Source organism: Tupaia chinensis, unplaced genomic scaffold (genome assembly GCF_000334495.1).
Source record: "Tupaia chinensis unplaced genomic scaffold, TupChi_1.0 Scaffold000320_1, whole genome shotgun sequence".
NCBI lineage: Eukaryota > Metazoa > Chordata > Mammalia > Scandentia > Tupaiidae > Tupaia > Tupaia belangeri.
In genome coordinates, this window is record NW_006159813.1 from 189,472 (window position 1) to 207,444 (window position 17,973).

The 17,973-nt window shown below is 45.9% G+C and overlaps 1 protein-coding gene across 4 annotated transcripts in view; it reads right to left on the bottom strand.

Annotated features, from left to right (window-relative positions):
• ACACB (acetyl-CoA carboxylase beta) overlaps nucleotides 1-17,973 on the bottom strand; it is a 127,150-nt gene that overhangs the window by 74,082 nt on the left and 35,095 nt on the right. For 2 of the 4 annotated variants that reach the window (XM_014588962.2, XM_006151486.3), the window contains 7 exons: nucleotides 15,312-15,444; nucleotides 10,670-10,808; nucleotides 6,996-7,105; nucleotides 6,127-6,208; nucleotides 4,762-4,860; nucleotides 987-1,096; nucleotides 770-880 (listed from right to left, as the gene is read on the bottom strand). In XM_014588962.2, the coding sequence (XP_014444448.1) occupies nucleotides 770-880; nucleotides 987-1,096; nucleotides 4,762-4,860; nucleotides 6,127-6,208; nucleotides 6,996-7,105; nucleotides 10,670-10,808; nucleotides 15,312-15,444 (784 nt within the window). Of the gene's footprint in view, nucleotides 1-769; nucleotides 881-986; nucleotides 1,097-3,273; nucleotides 3,375-4,761; nucleotides 4,861-6,126; nucleotides 6,209-6,995; nucleotides 7,106-10,669; nucleotides 10,809-13,718; nucleotides 13,848-15,311; nucleotides 15,445-17,973 lie in introns of those variants that run through there. The other 2 variants (XM_006151488.3, XM_006151489.2) reach the window with 2 other exon arrangements.

A 17,973-nucleotide genomic window follows, 5' to 3' on the forward strand; every position in this document is an offset into this window, starting at 1 on the left:
ATAAACTTTAAAAAGTTTTTTGAGGGCCACCCAGTGTCATGGTGATTAAGGTAGTTCAGGTGGCTGGATCCTACATAGTCAACTGCGTGATTCAAGTCCTAGACTGGCAGCTTAACATGCCAGGCGTGCATATGTGTGTGTGTGTGCACCCAAAATCCTGGAGGCGAATGGAAGAAAAGGGAGTGTATCATGGTCATCCCCCTTGGAGGATGGGGGATGCACTTTCTTATTTTCCCTCTTTCTTTCTGCTCTCCAGTGTGCACAGGTGCACTATAGTAAGCTTAATTAAAAAATAAAAGTATTAAAACTTTTTTTACATTTATTTTTGAAACCCACACACAGTTTTTTCATAAAAGTCATTCTTCACGACCTTTAGGAAAATCCCTCATAGAATCAAGTCATATAAGGAAATGGTGTAAAGACCAACATGAACCACGCATGTCTATGAGTAAAAACATTTGCAAATATCTTCTCGATCATGACAGAATACTACTAATAGAAAAATCCAGTGGTAGGGCCAGCAAGTGGCATGGTAGTTAAGGTGTTGGACTCCCACATGGCCAACTGTGGTTCAAGTCCTGGACCTCATGGCTTATTTTCTCACTTTCCCTTCCTCTCTCTCTGGTCAAATTAAATAATAGCAATAACAATAATAAATTAAATTAAATAAATAATTCATTAAGAAAATGGCAGACAGACCCAGTGGTTAACAACTGGATGCAACAGTTCCCAAAGACACATGGAAAGATACAGGGCAAGAACAGCTCACTTGTCTGAAAAGGATGGGGAAGTCCTCGGCACTCTCGGCCTTCCTGATTCCTTTCCCTCCGCCGCCCTCAGAAGCTTTGATCATCAATGGAAAACCGATTTTTTCTGCCACCTGGGGGTGAAGGACAAACAGACCTCTTTAGAGATCAGACAGCTGCCACCGCTACCAGGGCAAGGAGAAAGTTCTGGTGCCCTGGACGGGTGGGTTCTGTGCTCACCTCCAATCCCTCATCCACGTCTTTCACACAACCCTGGTCGTAAATGCTTTCTGGGACGCTGATCCTTTCCCCCTGCAGCAGGTCATCTTCCGTCCACTCCACTGTCAGACCTGGACAACCGTAAAGAGAGCTGAGTTCCTCTAGCACCAGAGAGACCTCGGACCTTTCCCCACCAAAACGGCAGCAGACCTGGGCCCCTGGACCCACAAAAAAACAGACACATGCCCTCAGCTTCCCACAATGGCTTTTAATTTTCTTAAGGACTAACTCAATCTTAGTGGAAAATCAAACTTAAAGTATTCAGACTGGCGCCAGCTAGGTGGCATGGTGAGTAAGGTGACTAGATCCCATATGAACAACAGTGCAGTTCAAATCCCAGGCCTGGAGGCCTGAGGAACAGACCAGATACATGTGAGTGTTTGCCCAAAATCCAGAGCGGAAAATGGAACAGGAATTGCAGCGTGGCCATCCCCCCTGGGTGGTGCTTTCTCATACCCCACCCAACATCCCTCTCCAGTGAACACATGTATCCTTTAGCAAATTCAAAAAAAAAAAAAAAAAAGGAATTCAGATTGAGTCTAAGAAGAACCACCATATTAACCCGAATCTAAAAACCCCCAAAAAACAAAAAAAATACTTCTATCCTATGGAGCCATTTATATGTGAACCATTATTTTCCAAAACCATAGAAAGATTTAACAAACCAAAACAAATAAAGATTTCCATTTCAAATGTAAAGTTCAACTTTTAGAGGGAAAAAAATCAAACTTAATAGGAAACTCCTGATCCTTTCCTGTTCATTTTTACATTCGTCCTAGAAATTCTAATTTTAGGAATGTATGCTAAGAAAATGATTTAAATGGATGTGTAGATTTAACTATATGATTATAAAAGCTTCACTCCTTTGACTATCTTTAAAATGAAAACAAATTAGGAAACAACCTAAAATGGATGACTCTAGAGGACTGTTACATAAATTATGACACTATCCTAGGCAGGCATTTTAAATGGTATAAAGTATACTTACTAACAAAGAAAGGTAATAATTAGTGAAAACAAAAAACACAAACTAGGTAATAATATATAATCTGTTTTGGTCTAGCTGGTAGCATGGTGGCTGGGTCCCACACAGTCAACAACATGGTTCAAGTCCTAGACCTAGTGGCTTGAAAAACATATTGGAGGGGCCAGCAGTTAGCATAATGGCTATGTCACTGGACTCCCACGTAGCCGATCGCGATTCGAGTTGGCTTCCCATTGGCTTAAACTCACGCCGGGTGCATGTGCGTGCGTGCCCAAGATCCCAAGAGGAAAAAGGAGAAGGGATTGTGGTGTGGCCATCTCCCCTGGGGGGTGATTTCTCATTTTCTGTCTCTCTGTCTCTCTCTCTCTGTCTGGCGAGCACACGTGCCCTGTAGCAAAAAAAAAAAAACTCTCAAAAAAAAAAACCACATTGGAGATGTGTGCGTGCATTCCCGAAATCCTAAAAGGAGAGAGAGCTGAGCTGGAGAAGGGATTGCAGCGTGACCATGACCCATGTGGGTTGCTTTCTCACTTCCCCTCCTCTCTCTACCCCTCTCCAGAGAGTGTGTGTACCCTCTAGCAAATTTAAAAACAGAAAAAAGAATCTGTCTTTTTAAAGCACATGTCTAAAAAAAAAAAACGGCTGAAAAAGTAGACACCTATATTGTAATAAATATTCAATACCAAGTCACAGGAGTTATGTGTGATTTCTGCCTCTTTTCTTTTGTATTTCTCATACATTTTCTTTTTTTTAATGCTACTCTTTTTTTAACTTAACTTTATTTATTATTATTATTTTCCAGTTTGATCAAATTTTCTACAAGGCACATGTTTTCACGAGAGAGAAAGCAAGCCACCAGGTCTGAGACTCACCAGTCAGCCATGTGGGAGTCCAACATCCTTGACCACCACACCGCATGCCAGCCTCACATATATATTCTAAGTTGCATACGATTTTATGCCACTTGATTAATTATTTTATTTTTTAAAGATTTAATTTAATTATTATTAATTAATTAATTTAAATTTGATCAGAGAGGAACAGAGAGAGAGAAAGTGAGAGCAAGCCGCCAGGTCCAGGACTCTAACTGTGGCTGGCCACGTAGGAGTCCAGTGCCCTTAACCACCACGTCACCTGCCAGCCCCTTGATTAACGATTTTAAATAAAGCCCTTTTTCAAAAGCACACTCCTGTCACTCTTCCTGCTCACATTAGCAAGACTGGGCTGAGACGTTCTCCCCAAGTGAAGCATGGGGTTCCTTACCGCTTCCACTCCAGGGCAGGGTTGGAATCTGCAGGGTCTGGGCCACGATGGTGGAGGCGATCTTATCTCCGAGGGCCCACATGGCCTCACTGGGAGGGCCTGAAGAACCGGGGACAAGAAGGAAAACAGAATTGAGTCAGCCACAAGATTCTCTTGGCTGAGTGTCAACCAAGCACACAGTGGCATGAGGTCAGGTGAAGAGCAGATGACAGAGAAAAGTCCTCAGGTCCCTACTCTTAAGGAGCTTAACTTCATGTTAACAAAGAAGACCTGTTAGGCCTCACCCCTCACATGTGGCCTGCAAACCTGATCTGAGGAACATCTAAGCTCTTGTGGCATCATAAAATTCACTTTGGAAGGAAAGCAGATGCTAGACCAAGGGAGCCAGGTATCACAGTTCAATTCCTAACCCAAGCAGCTTGAAGAACACACCAGGCGTCTGTGCATGCATGCCACAAATCCTGACAGGATGGAGAAATGGAGGAAAAGGGATTATAATGTGACCACTCCCCATCAAGGGATGCTTTCATCCTCTCCTTCTCTCTCTCTGGTGAGTGCATGCAATTAAAACAAAATAAGGTTGGTGGTCACTGCATTTCTGGAAAATATTTTACTTAAGTTAAAGAGGGGGCCTAATGGTGATGTGGGGTTAAAATACAATGTTTTGTGAGGCTGGCTCTTATGGCATGGTTGCCAGTTTGTGTCTGAGATCACCCTGATTATACCAGGTGTGCCTCTATCCATGATCTAAGCTGGCTGAAGCTGGAGGTGGATCATCACTTAAGAACCTGTCAAGGATGCTGTATAACTCCCTCTTTTCCTCATTCAAGGAAGAAATAAATAAACAACTTCAAAGAAAAAGATAAAGGAGAAAATCATGATTATAGTAACAACATACTTTAATTGGAAAAATCTCCTCACTTGGCCCACAGTTTGTTCATTAAGGGTCTGGGGTAAGAGATTTAATCCTCTATCACCAATGTCCTGTTATTTAAAAAAAAAAAAATTTAATTTATGTATCATTATTATTTTTTAAATTTTCTACAAGGCACATGTTTTCACGAGAGAGAAAGCAAGCCACCAGGTCTGAGACTCAAACAGCAGCCATGTGGGAGTCCAACATCCTTGACCACCACACCGCATGCCAGCCTCACATATATATTCTAAGTTGCATACGATTTTATGCCACTTGATTAATTATTTTATTTTTTAAAGATTTAATTTAATTATTATTAATTAATTAATTTAAATTTGATCAGAGAGGAACAGAGAGAGAGAAAGTGAGAGCAAGCCGCCAGGTCCAGGACTCTAACTGTGGCTGGCCACGTAGGAGTCCAGTGCCCTTAACCACCACGTCACCTGCCAGCCCCTTGATTAACGATTTTAAATAAAGCCCTTTTTCAAAAGCACACTCCTGTCACTCTTCCTGCTCACATTAGCAAGACTGGGCTGAGACGTTCTCCCCAAGTGAAGCATGGGGTTCCTTACCGCTTCCACTCCAGGGCAGGGTTGGAATCTGCAGGGTCTGGGCCACGATGGTGGAGGCGATCTTATCTCCGAGGGCCCACATGGCCTCACTGGGAGGGCCTGAAGAACCGGGGACAAGAAGGAAAACAGAATTGAGTCAGCCACAAGATTCTCTTGGCTGAGTGTCAACCAAGCACACAGTGGCATGAGGTCAGGTGAAGAGCAGATGACAGAGAAAAGTCCTCAGGTCCCTACTCTTAAGGAGCTTAACTTCATGTTAACAAAGAAGACCTGTTAGGCCTCACCCCTCACATGTGGCCTGCAAACCTGATCTGAGGAACATCTAAGCTCTTGTGGCATCATAAAATTCACTTTGGAAGGAAAGCAGATGCTAGACCAAGGGAGCCAGGTAGCATTTCAAAGGGCTAGGCCATGGGGTAGCAAACTTTTTCTACAAAGAGCCCAATAGGAAGGTAATATTTTGGTTTTGTGGGTCTGCGGGTCTCTGTTACATTACCCAGCTTTGTCAGCATAGGATAAATGGCACATACATAGACAATAGCACATACACAAAAGAGTATGGTCATGTTTCAGCAAAACTTTATTGACAAGAGCAGGCAGTGGGCCAGGTCTGGCCTGTGTTCTATAGTTTGCAGGCTCCGGGGCTGGACCACCAACCTCCAGAGCAGGTAAGACTGGTAATGAGAATCCTGTGTGACAGGCAATTGGGACAGAGGCCCATATGTTTTCAGAGACGACAGAGAAGACGTGAATGGGCAAAGACTACCAGGCAGACACAAAGGTATATGTCAGGTAGGGTGCTGAGCTGCTTCACACATGGCAAGTCTGCTTTGGGACCCAGAGGTATAACGAGTTACAACAGTGACTTATTGTATGACAGTAAATGAGTCTCCCAAACCACACAGGATGCCAGCCACAACAATTACATGAATTTAAACACAGATAATGACCCCAAAAGCAACAGATGCCACAGACAATGAGCATCAGTTTACTAACAAGTAGTAAAGCTAAGGGGCTCTGCTTGCCAGGAGTTAAGAGTGTTCTAAAGGCCTGAGAACAGCCCAAGGAAAGGGTGGCCTTATCAGAAATGTAACCCCCAGCCTCCTCAGAAATCTGAATATGGCTGCTCTCTTAGCACAGAAACACTAGCAGAGGCTCCACTTGCCCCACATTGCCATGGTAACAGCTCCTCCTTTTGTGGCCCAGGAGCCCTCTCACCCCAGGCCCACTTGTTCCTCACAATGGAAGTGTGAGGTAGGAGGTCAAACTGAGCTCCACCTTAGGGGCACTAAACAGAGAATGTGACCTCGCTGAATATTCCGTCAAGGCCCCAATTCCCACGGATGCAAAGGAGACACACTCTACCTAAGAAAGCAATTCCATGCTTGCACAGCAGTTCCGGAAGTTTGGGGTTTTCAGAAGCATGGCCCCAGCCAGCCCACACCGCCTGGAACACAGAAAGCGGTGAACAAAGATCTTCCTTCAAGAACCCACCCCAAAAGGCTTTGAGATGGTATATCATAATAGTAAAAATTATGGATGAAGTATATTTTTTAAAAAAATGAAAACAACAAAACTAGTAGAGCAATCATCAAATGCGTATGAGATGACATCATGCTCCACGCTGAAGAAGGTGAATATGTGTATGACCTTGACTTGGTTATTATACAGCATAGGCATGCCTTAATAAAACCACACAGCAGGGGCCACCCAATGGTGTGGTGGTTAAGGTGGATAGATCTCACATGGTTGACTGCATGCTTCAAGTCCCAGATCCAACAGCTTGGAAAACATGCCAGGCACTTATGTGTGTGCCCAAAATCTCAAAGGAGAATGAATGAGAAAGGACTGTGGCATGGCCCTCCCTGGGGGATGCTTTCTCAACCCCCACCTCTCTCTTTCTCTCTCTTTGTCTTTCTGGTAAACTTATGCATCCTATAGCAATTAAAAAAAAAAATCAGCAACAACAACCATAATCCAAAAAGATATGCACTGATTATATATAAATCAGAAATGATAATTAAAAATGTTTAAATTAACATAAATAAATAACAACCAGGTTTGACAAAGAGTCCCATCTCCTATTGTACCTAAATCTCTTCATTGTGTTCTACCAGCCCTGGATTTGGGGTCTCGTGGGGATCCCCCTCCCCCATTCTGACCTGCAGAATCAGCTGTTCTAGAGCTACGGCATCAACCCACTGGCGCATGCCTGAGTGCTCTGACCCATTCACCTGCACAGGGATCCTCTTGGCAATGTCCACAATCAGCTCCACGTTGGCATAGTTGTTGTTATTAGGCCCTCCAGGGACAGGGACATACTGATCTGCCATCTTGATGTACTCTGGAGTTACATGGAAGGCAAAGGAAAGAACTGCTGAGTTGCAACCACAGATGGTCACTGAAAGTATAACAGAGATCCATGGCAGGGCCAGCCAGTGGCCTGGTGGTCAAGGCAGCTGCATTCCACATGGCCAATCGTGCAGTTTGGGTTCCAGGTCTGGTGGCTTATAAAACACACCAGGTGTAGTGTGCATGTGCCAAAAATCCAAGAGGAGAATGGAAGAGAAGGTTCCAGTCCCGGACCTAGTATTTTGAAAAACACACCAGGTATATGTGCATGTGTGCCCAAAAACCCAAGAGGAGAATGGAGGAGAAGGGACTGCAGTGTGGCCATTCCCCGAGGGGTACTTTTTTCTCTTTCTCTCTTTCCAGCGAGCACACACACCCTTTAGCAAGGAAAAAAAAAAAGATTCCATGGCAACAATGGATAGACAAATGTGACAATTTAAAGAAAAAATAAATATAGTTTTAATTGTGTGAAGATAGGTGTTCTTCTGGACAAGGCCTGGAAGGAATCAAAAAAGAAAGCAATCCATCAGGAGAGTAGAATTTAAAGTAGATTTTTAAAAATTCCTATTAAATATTGGGACCAGCAGATGGCATAATGGCTATGTCGCTGGACTCCCATGTAGTTGTATGCAGTTCAAGTCCTGGACCTGGTGGCTTAAACTCACGCCAGGCACATGTGTGTACATGCCCAAGATCCCAAGAGGAGAATGGAGGAGAATGGGTTGCAGCGTGGCCATCCTCCGGGGGGTGGAGGGGGTGGTGATTTCTCACTTTCTGTCTCTGTCTCTCCCTGTCTTTCTGGTGAGCACATGTGCCCTATAGCAAAAACCTCTCAAAAAAAAAAAAATGCAAGCTCTTTAAAGCCAGAAATTCCACTTCTAGAAATATGTCCTAAAAACCACTCATCAATGAGGCCGAAGAATAAGGTAAGACAACGGTCACTGAGCAGGGTTTGCACAGGGAAAAGTTAGACTCGACCCTGAGACAACGGTTGGTACATTTATGCTATGGAATTCTCTAAGATCCTGAAAGAGAACAATGGAGAACATTGTGGAATGTGTATTCACAGAACACTGTCTCTTCCAGCCTGCCCACTTCTGATGTTTATTGAACACACGAGTGTCAGGCACTGAGGAGGCTCCATAGATGATAAATGTGCAGACAGTTCCCTATCCTATGAGTCTTTCTTTCATGTCAGAGAAGATAAATAGGAAAATAAACACAATAACTACAGACTGGGGTCTAGAGGAAGGAAATAAACGAAGTTCTCAGAGAGAGACACAAAGTGAAGTAGACCTCCATTTTGAACTTCTCTGTATATTGGAAACTTGCTTTCTCCTTTTGCTTAGAGTAAATACTCCTACTGTCTTTGCTAAATAACCCAAAACTCCCTACCCTAAGATGTTCCTTAGTGATGTAATCAGTCATCAGACCCTTTGCTCTGAGCCATGAAGAACATTAAGATTCCATTGTGTTTAGGTAGGAATTGGAACACACCCTTAAGAATGATTAACCTGTTTATTTTGCTTCTGTAATTCGCTTTTGCTTTTACATACATTTTAAAATCCTCCCCCCCCCCCTTTTTTTTTTTTTTTTTTTTTTTTTTGAGAGGTTTTTGCTATAGGGAGCATGTGATCACCGGAAAGACAGAGAGAGACAGAGAGACAGAAAGCAAGAAATCACCCCCCCAGGGGAGATGGCCACGCTGCAATCCTTTCTCCTCCATTCTCCTCTCGGGATTTTGGGCATGCACACACACGCACCTGGCGAGAGTTTTAACATAGCCACCGGGTCTGGGACTCAAACTGTGGTCGACTACATGGGAGTCCAGCAACATAGCCATTACGCTATCTGCTGGTCCCCCTCACCCCACTACCCTTTCAAGCCTGCCGCTCTTTGTTCTTGTAATTGCCACATAAACCTGGTAAAGAGTGTAATTTTTGCCTTTATAAGCACCCCTCACCTTGCACTTGGTGCTGCAGGGTTTTAAGAGACATGAGCCCCGCCCCCCATGCCATCGGCTTGATCAATGAAACTCCAATAAACCTGGCTATGTCTAGATGTCCTCTTACTTCTCGCTGAGTAGATTAGAACAAAAGAAGGATGTTGAAACCTGAAGGACAGGGTGGGGAGGGTGCTTGCCGTGAAAGGGTTCTGGAGAAAAACACCATCTAGAAAGGGTGCACCAAGGCTCTACAACAGGAATCAGACAGCCACTCAGAAACCATCAGAGGTCAGTCCCCACCTGGTGAAGGAGGATCAGAGAAATGAGATGGAGTCAGGAGGCTGGCAGAGACAGGATCATGTGGGTCCCTACTGGTCTGGGAGAGAAGCTAGGGTTTTGTTTTGTTTTTAAGACAAGGTCTCACTAGATCTCAATCCTCCTGCCTTGGCCTCTGGAGCAGCTCAGACTACAGGCACATACCACTGCACCTGGCTTTCTGAAAGGGCCAAGAATCGAACCCAAGGCTCCCAGGTAGCCTCCGTCTGCTAAGTAGCAGTATCAACCAGTGCATACTACTGCAGTTAGGCGTGGAATTTTAGTCTAAGCACAATGACAATGACCATTATTCCACAGGATAATGTATTGAACTCGGGCAGACCAGGATTCCAATCCCACCTCTCCTCCATGCTGGTTGTGAGACTTGGACAAGTGATAAACTTATATCCCTGTGTCTCAACTGTCTCAGCTGTGAGACGGGCCTGCGAGTAACAAATGAGGCCGCCCATGTGGTCTCTGTCCAAGCAGGGCAAAGCCTAGGGCCTGTGTTCTGGGAGGACTCAGGGGATGGCGATTGACTCTAGGGACAACTTTGCAGTATTAGAGAGGTGTGATGAGATCCGACTTGGGTTTTTAAAAGATCACCTGGCTGCTGCATTGAGAAGGGTCTATGAAGGGATAAGACTGTCAGGGCAAAAAAATAAATCGCCTCACAGTTCTTTATAGAATGACCCATTTTAAGAGACATAGAAATTGGTAAATGAATAGAAAAATGAACAGTTGAAATACATTGGGGTGGGGGGGCCAGGAGGTGGCATGGTGGTTAAGGGTGCTGACTCCCACATGGCCGACTGCAATTTGAGTCCCGAGCTGGTGACTTGCTGCTCTCTCACTTTCTCTCCCCTCCACACACACTTTCTGGTCAAACTGAAGTGAATTAATACAGAAATAAATAAATAAGAAATACACTGGGTTGTTGGAAAAGAACATAGAAACACACATTGTGACATTTCCGACGACCCAATAATATACACATCTGCAGGGAAAAAACATGGCAACATAGCCACCAATCTTCTAGAACATGAGAATTTCGCAAAAGTGGTATTGCCAACTCTATGTGTTAACCATTGGCACTTTTCCAAGGCACATGGGTTGTTCTCGTTATCAGCAGATATTTTAATTAAATAAAGAAGAAAGAGCAGATAAATAGGGGCTCAGGAGAGGTACCCTGGGACTCTGTTTGGGGTCCAGGATGGACCTGGCAGGATGGGGTGGAGAAGGTGAGGGCAGGTAAGGGTGAGGCACAGCAGAAGGTAGGGGGTCAAGGTCAGGTACCTGCATTGGCCTTGAGGTCCTCGGGAGTCACCATGACTACGAAGCGGATGGCCCGCTCATTGCGGAACATTTCATAGGCCCACCTGCGGATAGAGCGCATGCACTTCACGGCAGCGATGCCGTTGTTGGCGATAAGCACCTGCACGAGAAAAACGAGGATAGAGCCAGGGCTGCACACTCACCTGTACCAGAAGCTGCGTGTGACCCCAAGGTGCATCTCATGCTGCAGAGCCTCCTGCAGTACCGGAACTCACCATTCCTCTTTGTGTTTCTACAGCACACAGCCCAGTCCCAGAGCAGGTGCTTAAAATCTGCCAGCCCAGTGATCAAATGCATGAATGAATGATTATTCCTTTTTTGGTACCAAAATGATGACCCTTGACTCTTTCTTTTTTTGTAAAGAATTACTTTATTTTAACTTTATTTACTGGTATTATTATTTTCCAATTTGACCAGAGAGAGGGAAAGTAAGCAAGGAAGTAACCAAGTCTGGGACTTGGACCATGGTTGGACCATGTGGGAGTCCAGCACTTCTAACCATTACGCCACCTGATGGTGCTGTTAGCTCTTTTTTTTAAGATAGGGTCACTCAAGGTCACAATCCTCCTGCCTCAGCCTGCCAGCAGGGATGACAGGCACATGCCACCATGCCTGGCCTTTAGTTGGATTAGGAATTGAACCTGGGCCTCCCGTGTGGTCTCAGCCTGCAGTGTGCACCACTGTAGCCAGGTCATTCTTAATACTTTGAGTGTCTAGTAGGTACCAATCCACAGTACAATGTACTGGGTCATTGGAAAAGTTATGATGTATTTTTTCTGTTTTTCTCTGCACAAATGCATCATAAGTTTTCCAACGATCCGATATTTTACCTGCCTTATTTCATTTCATCTTCATAACAGCCCCTTGAAAAATATTTTATTATTATCCCTATCTGGGAGCTAAAGACAACTCAGAGGAGTTAAGGCACCCGCCAAGGTTACGCAGTCAGTAAGTGGCAGAGCTGGGACTCAGACCCAGATCTGTCATGTCCATAGTCTGACCTGCACTCCAAACTGCTTGTCCCTGCCCTAGCTGCTTCTGCATTATGAAGGTTAAAGGTCGCAGATTTGGTAAGGAGGAACAGCAGTAATACGAGCTGTCCCCCAAAGCAGAGAAAAACAGAAGTAGTCCTGGTTTCCATTCTCGGTTGCACCATGAACTTTCTGTGTGGTCTCAGGTAGATCCCTTCCCTCTCTGAGCTTTACATCGCTACATGAGGAAATCAGACTGGACAACCCCCTGGATTAGTCTCCAAGAAATAAAAACTAACTCCAGTTTTCTTGTTTAAGAAAAAATACAGGCAGGTGGCATCAAAGGTCTAACTTCTGCAGCAGTTTCAGCATTTAAGGCTTCCTCCACTGCAGTCTTATATTCATGACAGTCCCAAAGGGGAAGTCTCATTTGAGAGTTGGTATCTAATTGCCTCTTTCCTATCTATCTATCTACCTCTTTAAAATTTGCTATAGGGTGCATGTGTTCGCTGGAGACAGCACTCCCCAGGGGAGATGACCACACCACAATCCCTTCTCTGCCACTTTCCTCTCAGGATTTTGGGCACGTATATACAAGTGCCTGGTTTCTCAAGCCACTGGGTCTGGGACTCGAACCACGCAGTCAGCCATTTAACCACCAAGCCAGATGTTCCGTAAGTGCCTGTATATTACAGAAGGGGAAACTGAGCCCAGATCTCACACTCCATGAGCAGCCACACTAAGATCTGACCCTGAGGTTCCTGGCTCAGGCTCAGGTTCTTCAACGTTCCTGTCAAAATCACCTCTTGGGAAGGGATGACGAAAGATCTGAGCTTTCCCAATGTTCTTATCAAAGCAGGGCTGAGTCAAGAGGGAAGGGCCAGGCCGGTCCCAGATGATCCAGTTACCCCTGGCCCCGCTGGCCCTGGCACACTTTGGGGGTGCCGTGAGGAGACTCTGCAAGCCAGCTTGCCGTTCTAGTCCCCAAGACTGGTTTTCCATGAGGGGAGCAGGGCAGAGGGCAAGTCCAGGCCAACTGCTAAGCCAGAAAGTGCATCAGCTCTGGGCCAAGGCCTGCAGCTGCACTAGATGCTCCACTCCTGAAAACTAAACCCCGGAACCAAGCTGAGATGCCTGCAAAACCAACCTGCATGAGTCTCTACCCCTCAACGAGCAATGAATCGCTGGGCCCAGGCTGTGGGTTCTGGAATCCAACAGCAGGATGGTCAGTCCCAGCTCTACTCCTGGGCAAGCGGCCCCCCTTCTCTGAGCCTCAGTCTCCTCATCTGTCAAATAATGCCAACTGAGAGAGCAGGGGTATGTGTAAATAATAAAGGATATAAAGCAGGTAACAGGATGCCTGCCCCAGAACAGGCCCTCACGAAATGGCGACTGCTGTGCTGCTGCTACTATTATTGTTGTGTTATTACCAAAGCCCTCAAGTAAAATGGAAAAGAAAGAGGATTTTAAGCCAAACTGACCTGGGTTCAAATCCTGGTTCCACCACATACTATCTATGTGACCCTGGACAATCAGTTTCAAATTTCTGCATCCCAGCCTCTCCATGAACACTTCAGGAATAATCAAACCACATGGGGCTCAGGGTCTTAACCGGATGGAATGGGAACCGACATGAAGGGCTTTCACATAGGGAAAATCTTAGCCATTTCCTTGTCATTACTGTCATTACGGTACATAAGTCTCCTCTCCTCTACAAAGCTGTACACTTTGGGTGGGGAGGGCTGGGTTTTAGGCTTCCCTCCCAAGAACTTAGAAAACAGCCCTTTGCAGGAACTTCCCAACCACGTGCAGAGGCGTCAGTCTCCCCCTTTATGAAAAGTTGTAATGCCCTTGCCGCACTGGGTTGTTCTGTTCCTGAAGGTGTGTCCAATGCTAAGCAAGGGTAACAAGAGGTGGCCCTCGCCCCATCTGCTGCGTAAGGCGCGAGACTAAAGCTGGTTCTCCCACCTAGAGCTGGGAAAAGGGACCTCTCCACCCAACTAGTTATACCCAGAGTGTGCGTCAGGACCCAACCATACCTTTTCAATGACCCGGTCCCCCCCAAAGCGAGTGACAAACTCGGCAGGGGAGGCCACAGTAAAGTCTCTGTGCAGGTCCAGCTTCTTGTGTTCGCGTCCCCGCTTCACCAGGTGGAGTCCCGACATGCTTGGTCTATATAATGAAAACAATGGGGATGCAACAGTCAGGGCTTGGCACCCATAAACCAGTATCAAGGGGGCCCCTGGGGACACAGCAGTAAAACTCAACGCTCTCTGAGGCTGGCCCACATGGGAGGTCTAGAGACCTCTCTGAGTATGCCAGGCACATGTGCACCCATGATCTGGGGAGTATGCCAGGCACATGTGCACCCATGATCTGGGTCGACTGAGACTGAAAATGGATCACAGTGTTAAGACCTGTTGCGGTGCTCTGTCTGTCTGTCTCTTTCTCTCTCACATGGAAGAAATAAATAAAACTTAAAAATAAAGAAATGACATTGGGGGCCAGCCCTGTAGACTAGTGATTAAGGGAGCCAGATCCCACATGGTTTGAATCCTGGCCCCAGCAGCTTGGAAAACACACAGGCACGTGTGCCCCAAATCCTTTTTTCTTCTTCTTCTTCTTTGGAGAGGTTTTTGCTATAGGGCACGTGTGCTCACCAGAAAGGCAGAGAGACAGAAAGCGAGAAATCATCCCCCTCCCCAAGGAGGATGACCACACCACAATCCCTTCTCCTCCATTCTCCTCTTGGGATCTTGGGCATGCATGCACACGCGCCCAGCATGAGTTTAAGTCACCGAGTCCAGAACTCGAACCGTGGTCAGCTACATGGGAGTTCAGCAACATAGCCATTATGCTAACTGCTGGTCTCATGTCATCTGTCAAATAATGCCAACTGAGAGAGCAGGGGTATGTGTAAATAATAAAGGATATAAAGCAGGTAACAGGATGCCTGCCCCAGAACAGGCCCTCACGAAATGGCGACTGCTGTGCTGCTGCTACTATTATTGTTGTGTTATTACCAAAGCCCTCAAGTAAAATGGAAAAGAAAGAGGATTTTAAGCCAAACTGACCTGGGTTCAAATCCTGGTTCCACCACATACTATCTATGTGACCCTGGACAATCAGTTTCAAATTTCTGCATCCCAGCCTCTCCATGAACACTTCAGGAATAATCAAACCACATGGGGCTCAGGGTCTTAACCGGATGGAATGGGAACCGACATGAAGGGCTTTCACATAGGGAAAATCTTAGCCATTTCCTTGTCATTACTGTCATTACGGTACATAAGTCTCCTCTCCTCTACAAAGCTGTACACTTTGGGTGGGGAGGGCTGGGTTTTAGGCTTCCCTCCCAAGAACTTAGAAAACAGCCCTTTGCAGGAACTTCCCAACCACGTGCAGAGGCGTCAGTCTCCCCCTTTATGAAAAGTTGTAATGCCCTTGCCGCACTGGGTTGTTCTGTTCCTGAAGGTGTGTCCAATGCTAAGCAAGGGTAACAAGAGGTGGCCCTCGCCCCATCTGCTGCGTAAGGCGCGAGACTAAAGCTGGTTCTCCCACCTAGAGCTGGGAAAAGGGACCTCTCCACCCAACTAGTTATACCCAGAGTGTGCGTCAGGACCCAACCATACCTTTTCAATGACCCGGTCCCCCCCAAAGCGAGTGACAAACTCGGCAGGGGAGGCCACAGTAAAGTCTCTGTGCAGGTCCAGCTTCTTGTGTTCGCGTCCCCGCTTCACCAGGTGGAGTCCCGACATGCTTGGTCTATATAATGAAAACAATGGGGATGCAACAGTCAGGGCTTGGCACCCATAAACCAGTATCAAGGGGGCCCCTGGGGACACAGCAGTAAAACTCAACGCTCTCTGAGGCTGGCCCACATGGGAGGTCTAGAGACCTCTCTGAGTATGCCAGGCACATGTGCACCCATGATCTGGGTCGACTGAGACTGAAAATGGATCACAGTGTTAAGACCTGTTGCGGTGCTCTGTCTGTCTGTCTCTTTCTCTCTCACATGGAAGAAATAAATAAAACTTAAAAATAAAGAAATGACATTGGGGGCCAGCCCTGTAGACTAGTGATTAAGGGAGCCAGATCCCACATGGTTTGAATCCTGGCCCCAGCAGCTTGGAAAACACACAGGCACGTGTGCCCCAAATCCTTTTTTCTTCTTCTTCTTCTTTGGAGAGGTTTTTGCTATAGGGCACGTGTGCTCACCAGAAAGGCAGAGAGACAGAAAGCGAGAAATCATCCCCCTCCCCCAGGAGGATGACCACACCACAATCCCTTCTCCTCCATTCTCCTCTTGGGATCTTGGGCATGCATGCACACGCGCCCAGCATGAGTTTAAGTCACCGAGTCCAGAACTCGAACCGTGGTCAGCTACAGGGGAGTTCAGCAACATAGCCATTATGCTAACTGCTGGTCTCATGTGTCCCAAATCTTGATGGGACGAGGAAAAGGAGAAGGAATTGCAGTATGATCATGCCCCATGGGGGGGGGTGTAGGTGGTCTCTCTCTTCAACTATCTCTCAGGGGAACACACACACCCTCTGGCAATTAAAAAGAAAGAAAGAAAAATATCCATAGAGAAGCCAAGGTGCACCGACTCTCCTTTGCTTTGCATTCATTCTCCAGAGACCTTGAAGCAATTTACAAGGAGGCACCTACTCCAGAGGCTGGCACATGAACTCAGCAGGAGCTATGACCTGACCAGTCAAGATGTATGTTAAGATTTCTTTCTCTCTCTCTTTCTCTCTCTCTCTCTCTCTCTCTTTCTTTCTTCCTTTCCTTTCCTTCTCTTTCCTTCCCTCCTTCCTTCCTTTCATTTCATTTCATTTCCCAGAAAATGAGTGCATTCACCAGAGAGAGACAGAGGGGAATAGAGAGAGTACACATCCCCCATGGGCCACGGTCACACCACCATTCCTTCTCTTTCACTTCCTCCTCCTATGGGGACTTGGGGCATGCACTTGTACATACTCAGTGTGTTTTTTAAGCTGCCAGATCCAGGACAGGACTAGAACCACACAGTCAGCCACATAGGATCCAGCTGCCTTAACTGCCATGCCACCTGCTGGTCTGTATGTTTAGCGTTTTAATCCTAATTTTTACTTTCTTTGCCCATAATTTAGGAATTCAAATAATACTGACAAATTTATGTCAGGATGAGTTGTATGATCAGGGAGGAAGTTCACACATTTTATGATATGACAGACTTGTTAAAATGGAAACTCTTTCATGCACTTTTCTATTATTATTCTATTTTTTAAAAGTCTGGAAGGGCCAGCAGATGGCATAGTGATTAAGGCGCTGGATTCCCACATGGTTGACTGCAGTGTGAGTCCTGGACCCAGCAATTTATATACTATATACAATATATAAGCTGGTAGGACATGTGACAGTGACACATGCCCATCAACCAGCCTGTCCTGCTCCTGGCTGCCCTGGGCTTCCATGTCACCATCACCCTGGTGATTCCCTTTGATTCTACGTTGAATTTCCTGTTTCCTTCTCCATTCATAACTCTTCCATTGTTTACCCTCTGGTTTCAGTGGAAGACATCTTTCAGTAGCTTTCTAAGAAAGGGTAAAGTTTGGGGGCCTTGCATGTTGTAAAACTTTCTTCTGCCCTCGCAATGACCCTACTGTTCACCTGTGTACGGAATTCTGGGAAAGAAACCTTCTTCTGAGTTCTAGAAGCCTTGTGCCATTGAGTTGTGGCTTCCAAGGTGGCTAGAACTCCTGTTCTGGCCTGTGGTCCTTGATCCTTTGTAGGTGACCTGTTTTTCAATCCAGAAGCTTACAAGATCTTATTCCCAGTTTTCTAGTTTCACAGTGATGTTTCCGGTACATGTCTATTTCCATGAATGAGGCTGCAAACCTCCAAGTCCTGTCGATGTCAAATCGCAGTTCCTGGTAATTTGACTTCAACTATTTCCTAATAACTTCCTCAAAGAACAGAGAAAAGTGTTCTTTTAGAGGTTCCATTATTTGGGGACCAACAGATGGCATAATGGTTACATCACTGGACTCCCATGTGGTCTACCGTGGTTTGAGTCCCAGACCTGGCGACTTAGAACTCATACCAGGTACATGTGCATGTGTTCCCCAAACCCCAAGAGACAAATGGAGATGGGATTGTGGCATGGCCGTTCCCCTTGGAGGGTGATTTCTGACTTTCTGTCTCTCTGCCAAGTGTACACTCCCTGTAGCAAAGAATCTCTCTTTTAAAAAAAAAAAGCCCCATTATCTGGGTGTTGAAATGCCAAGGCCAGCTGCAGTGGCACAGCAG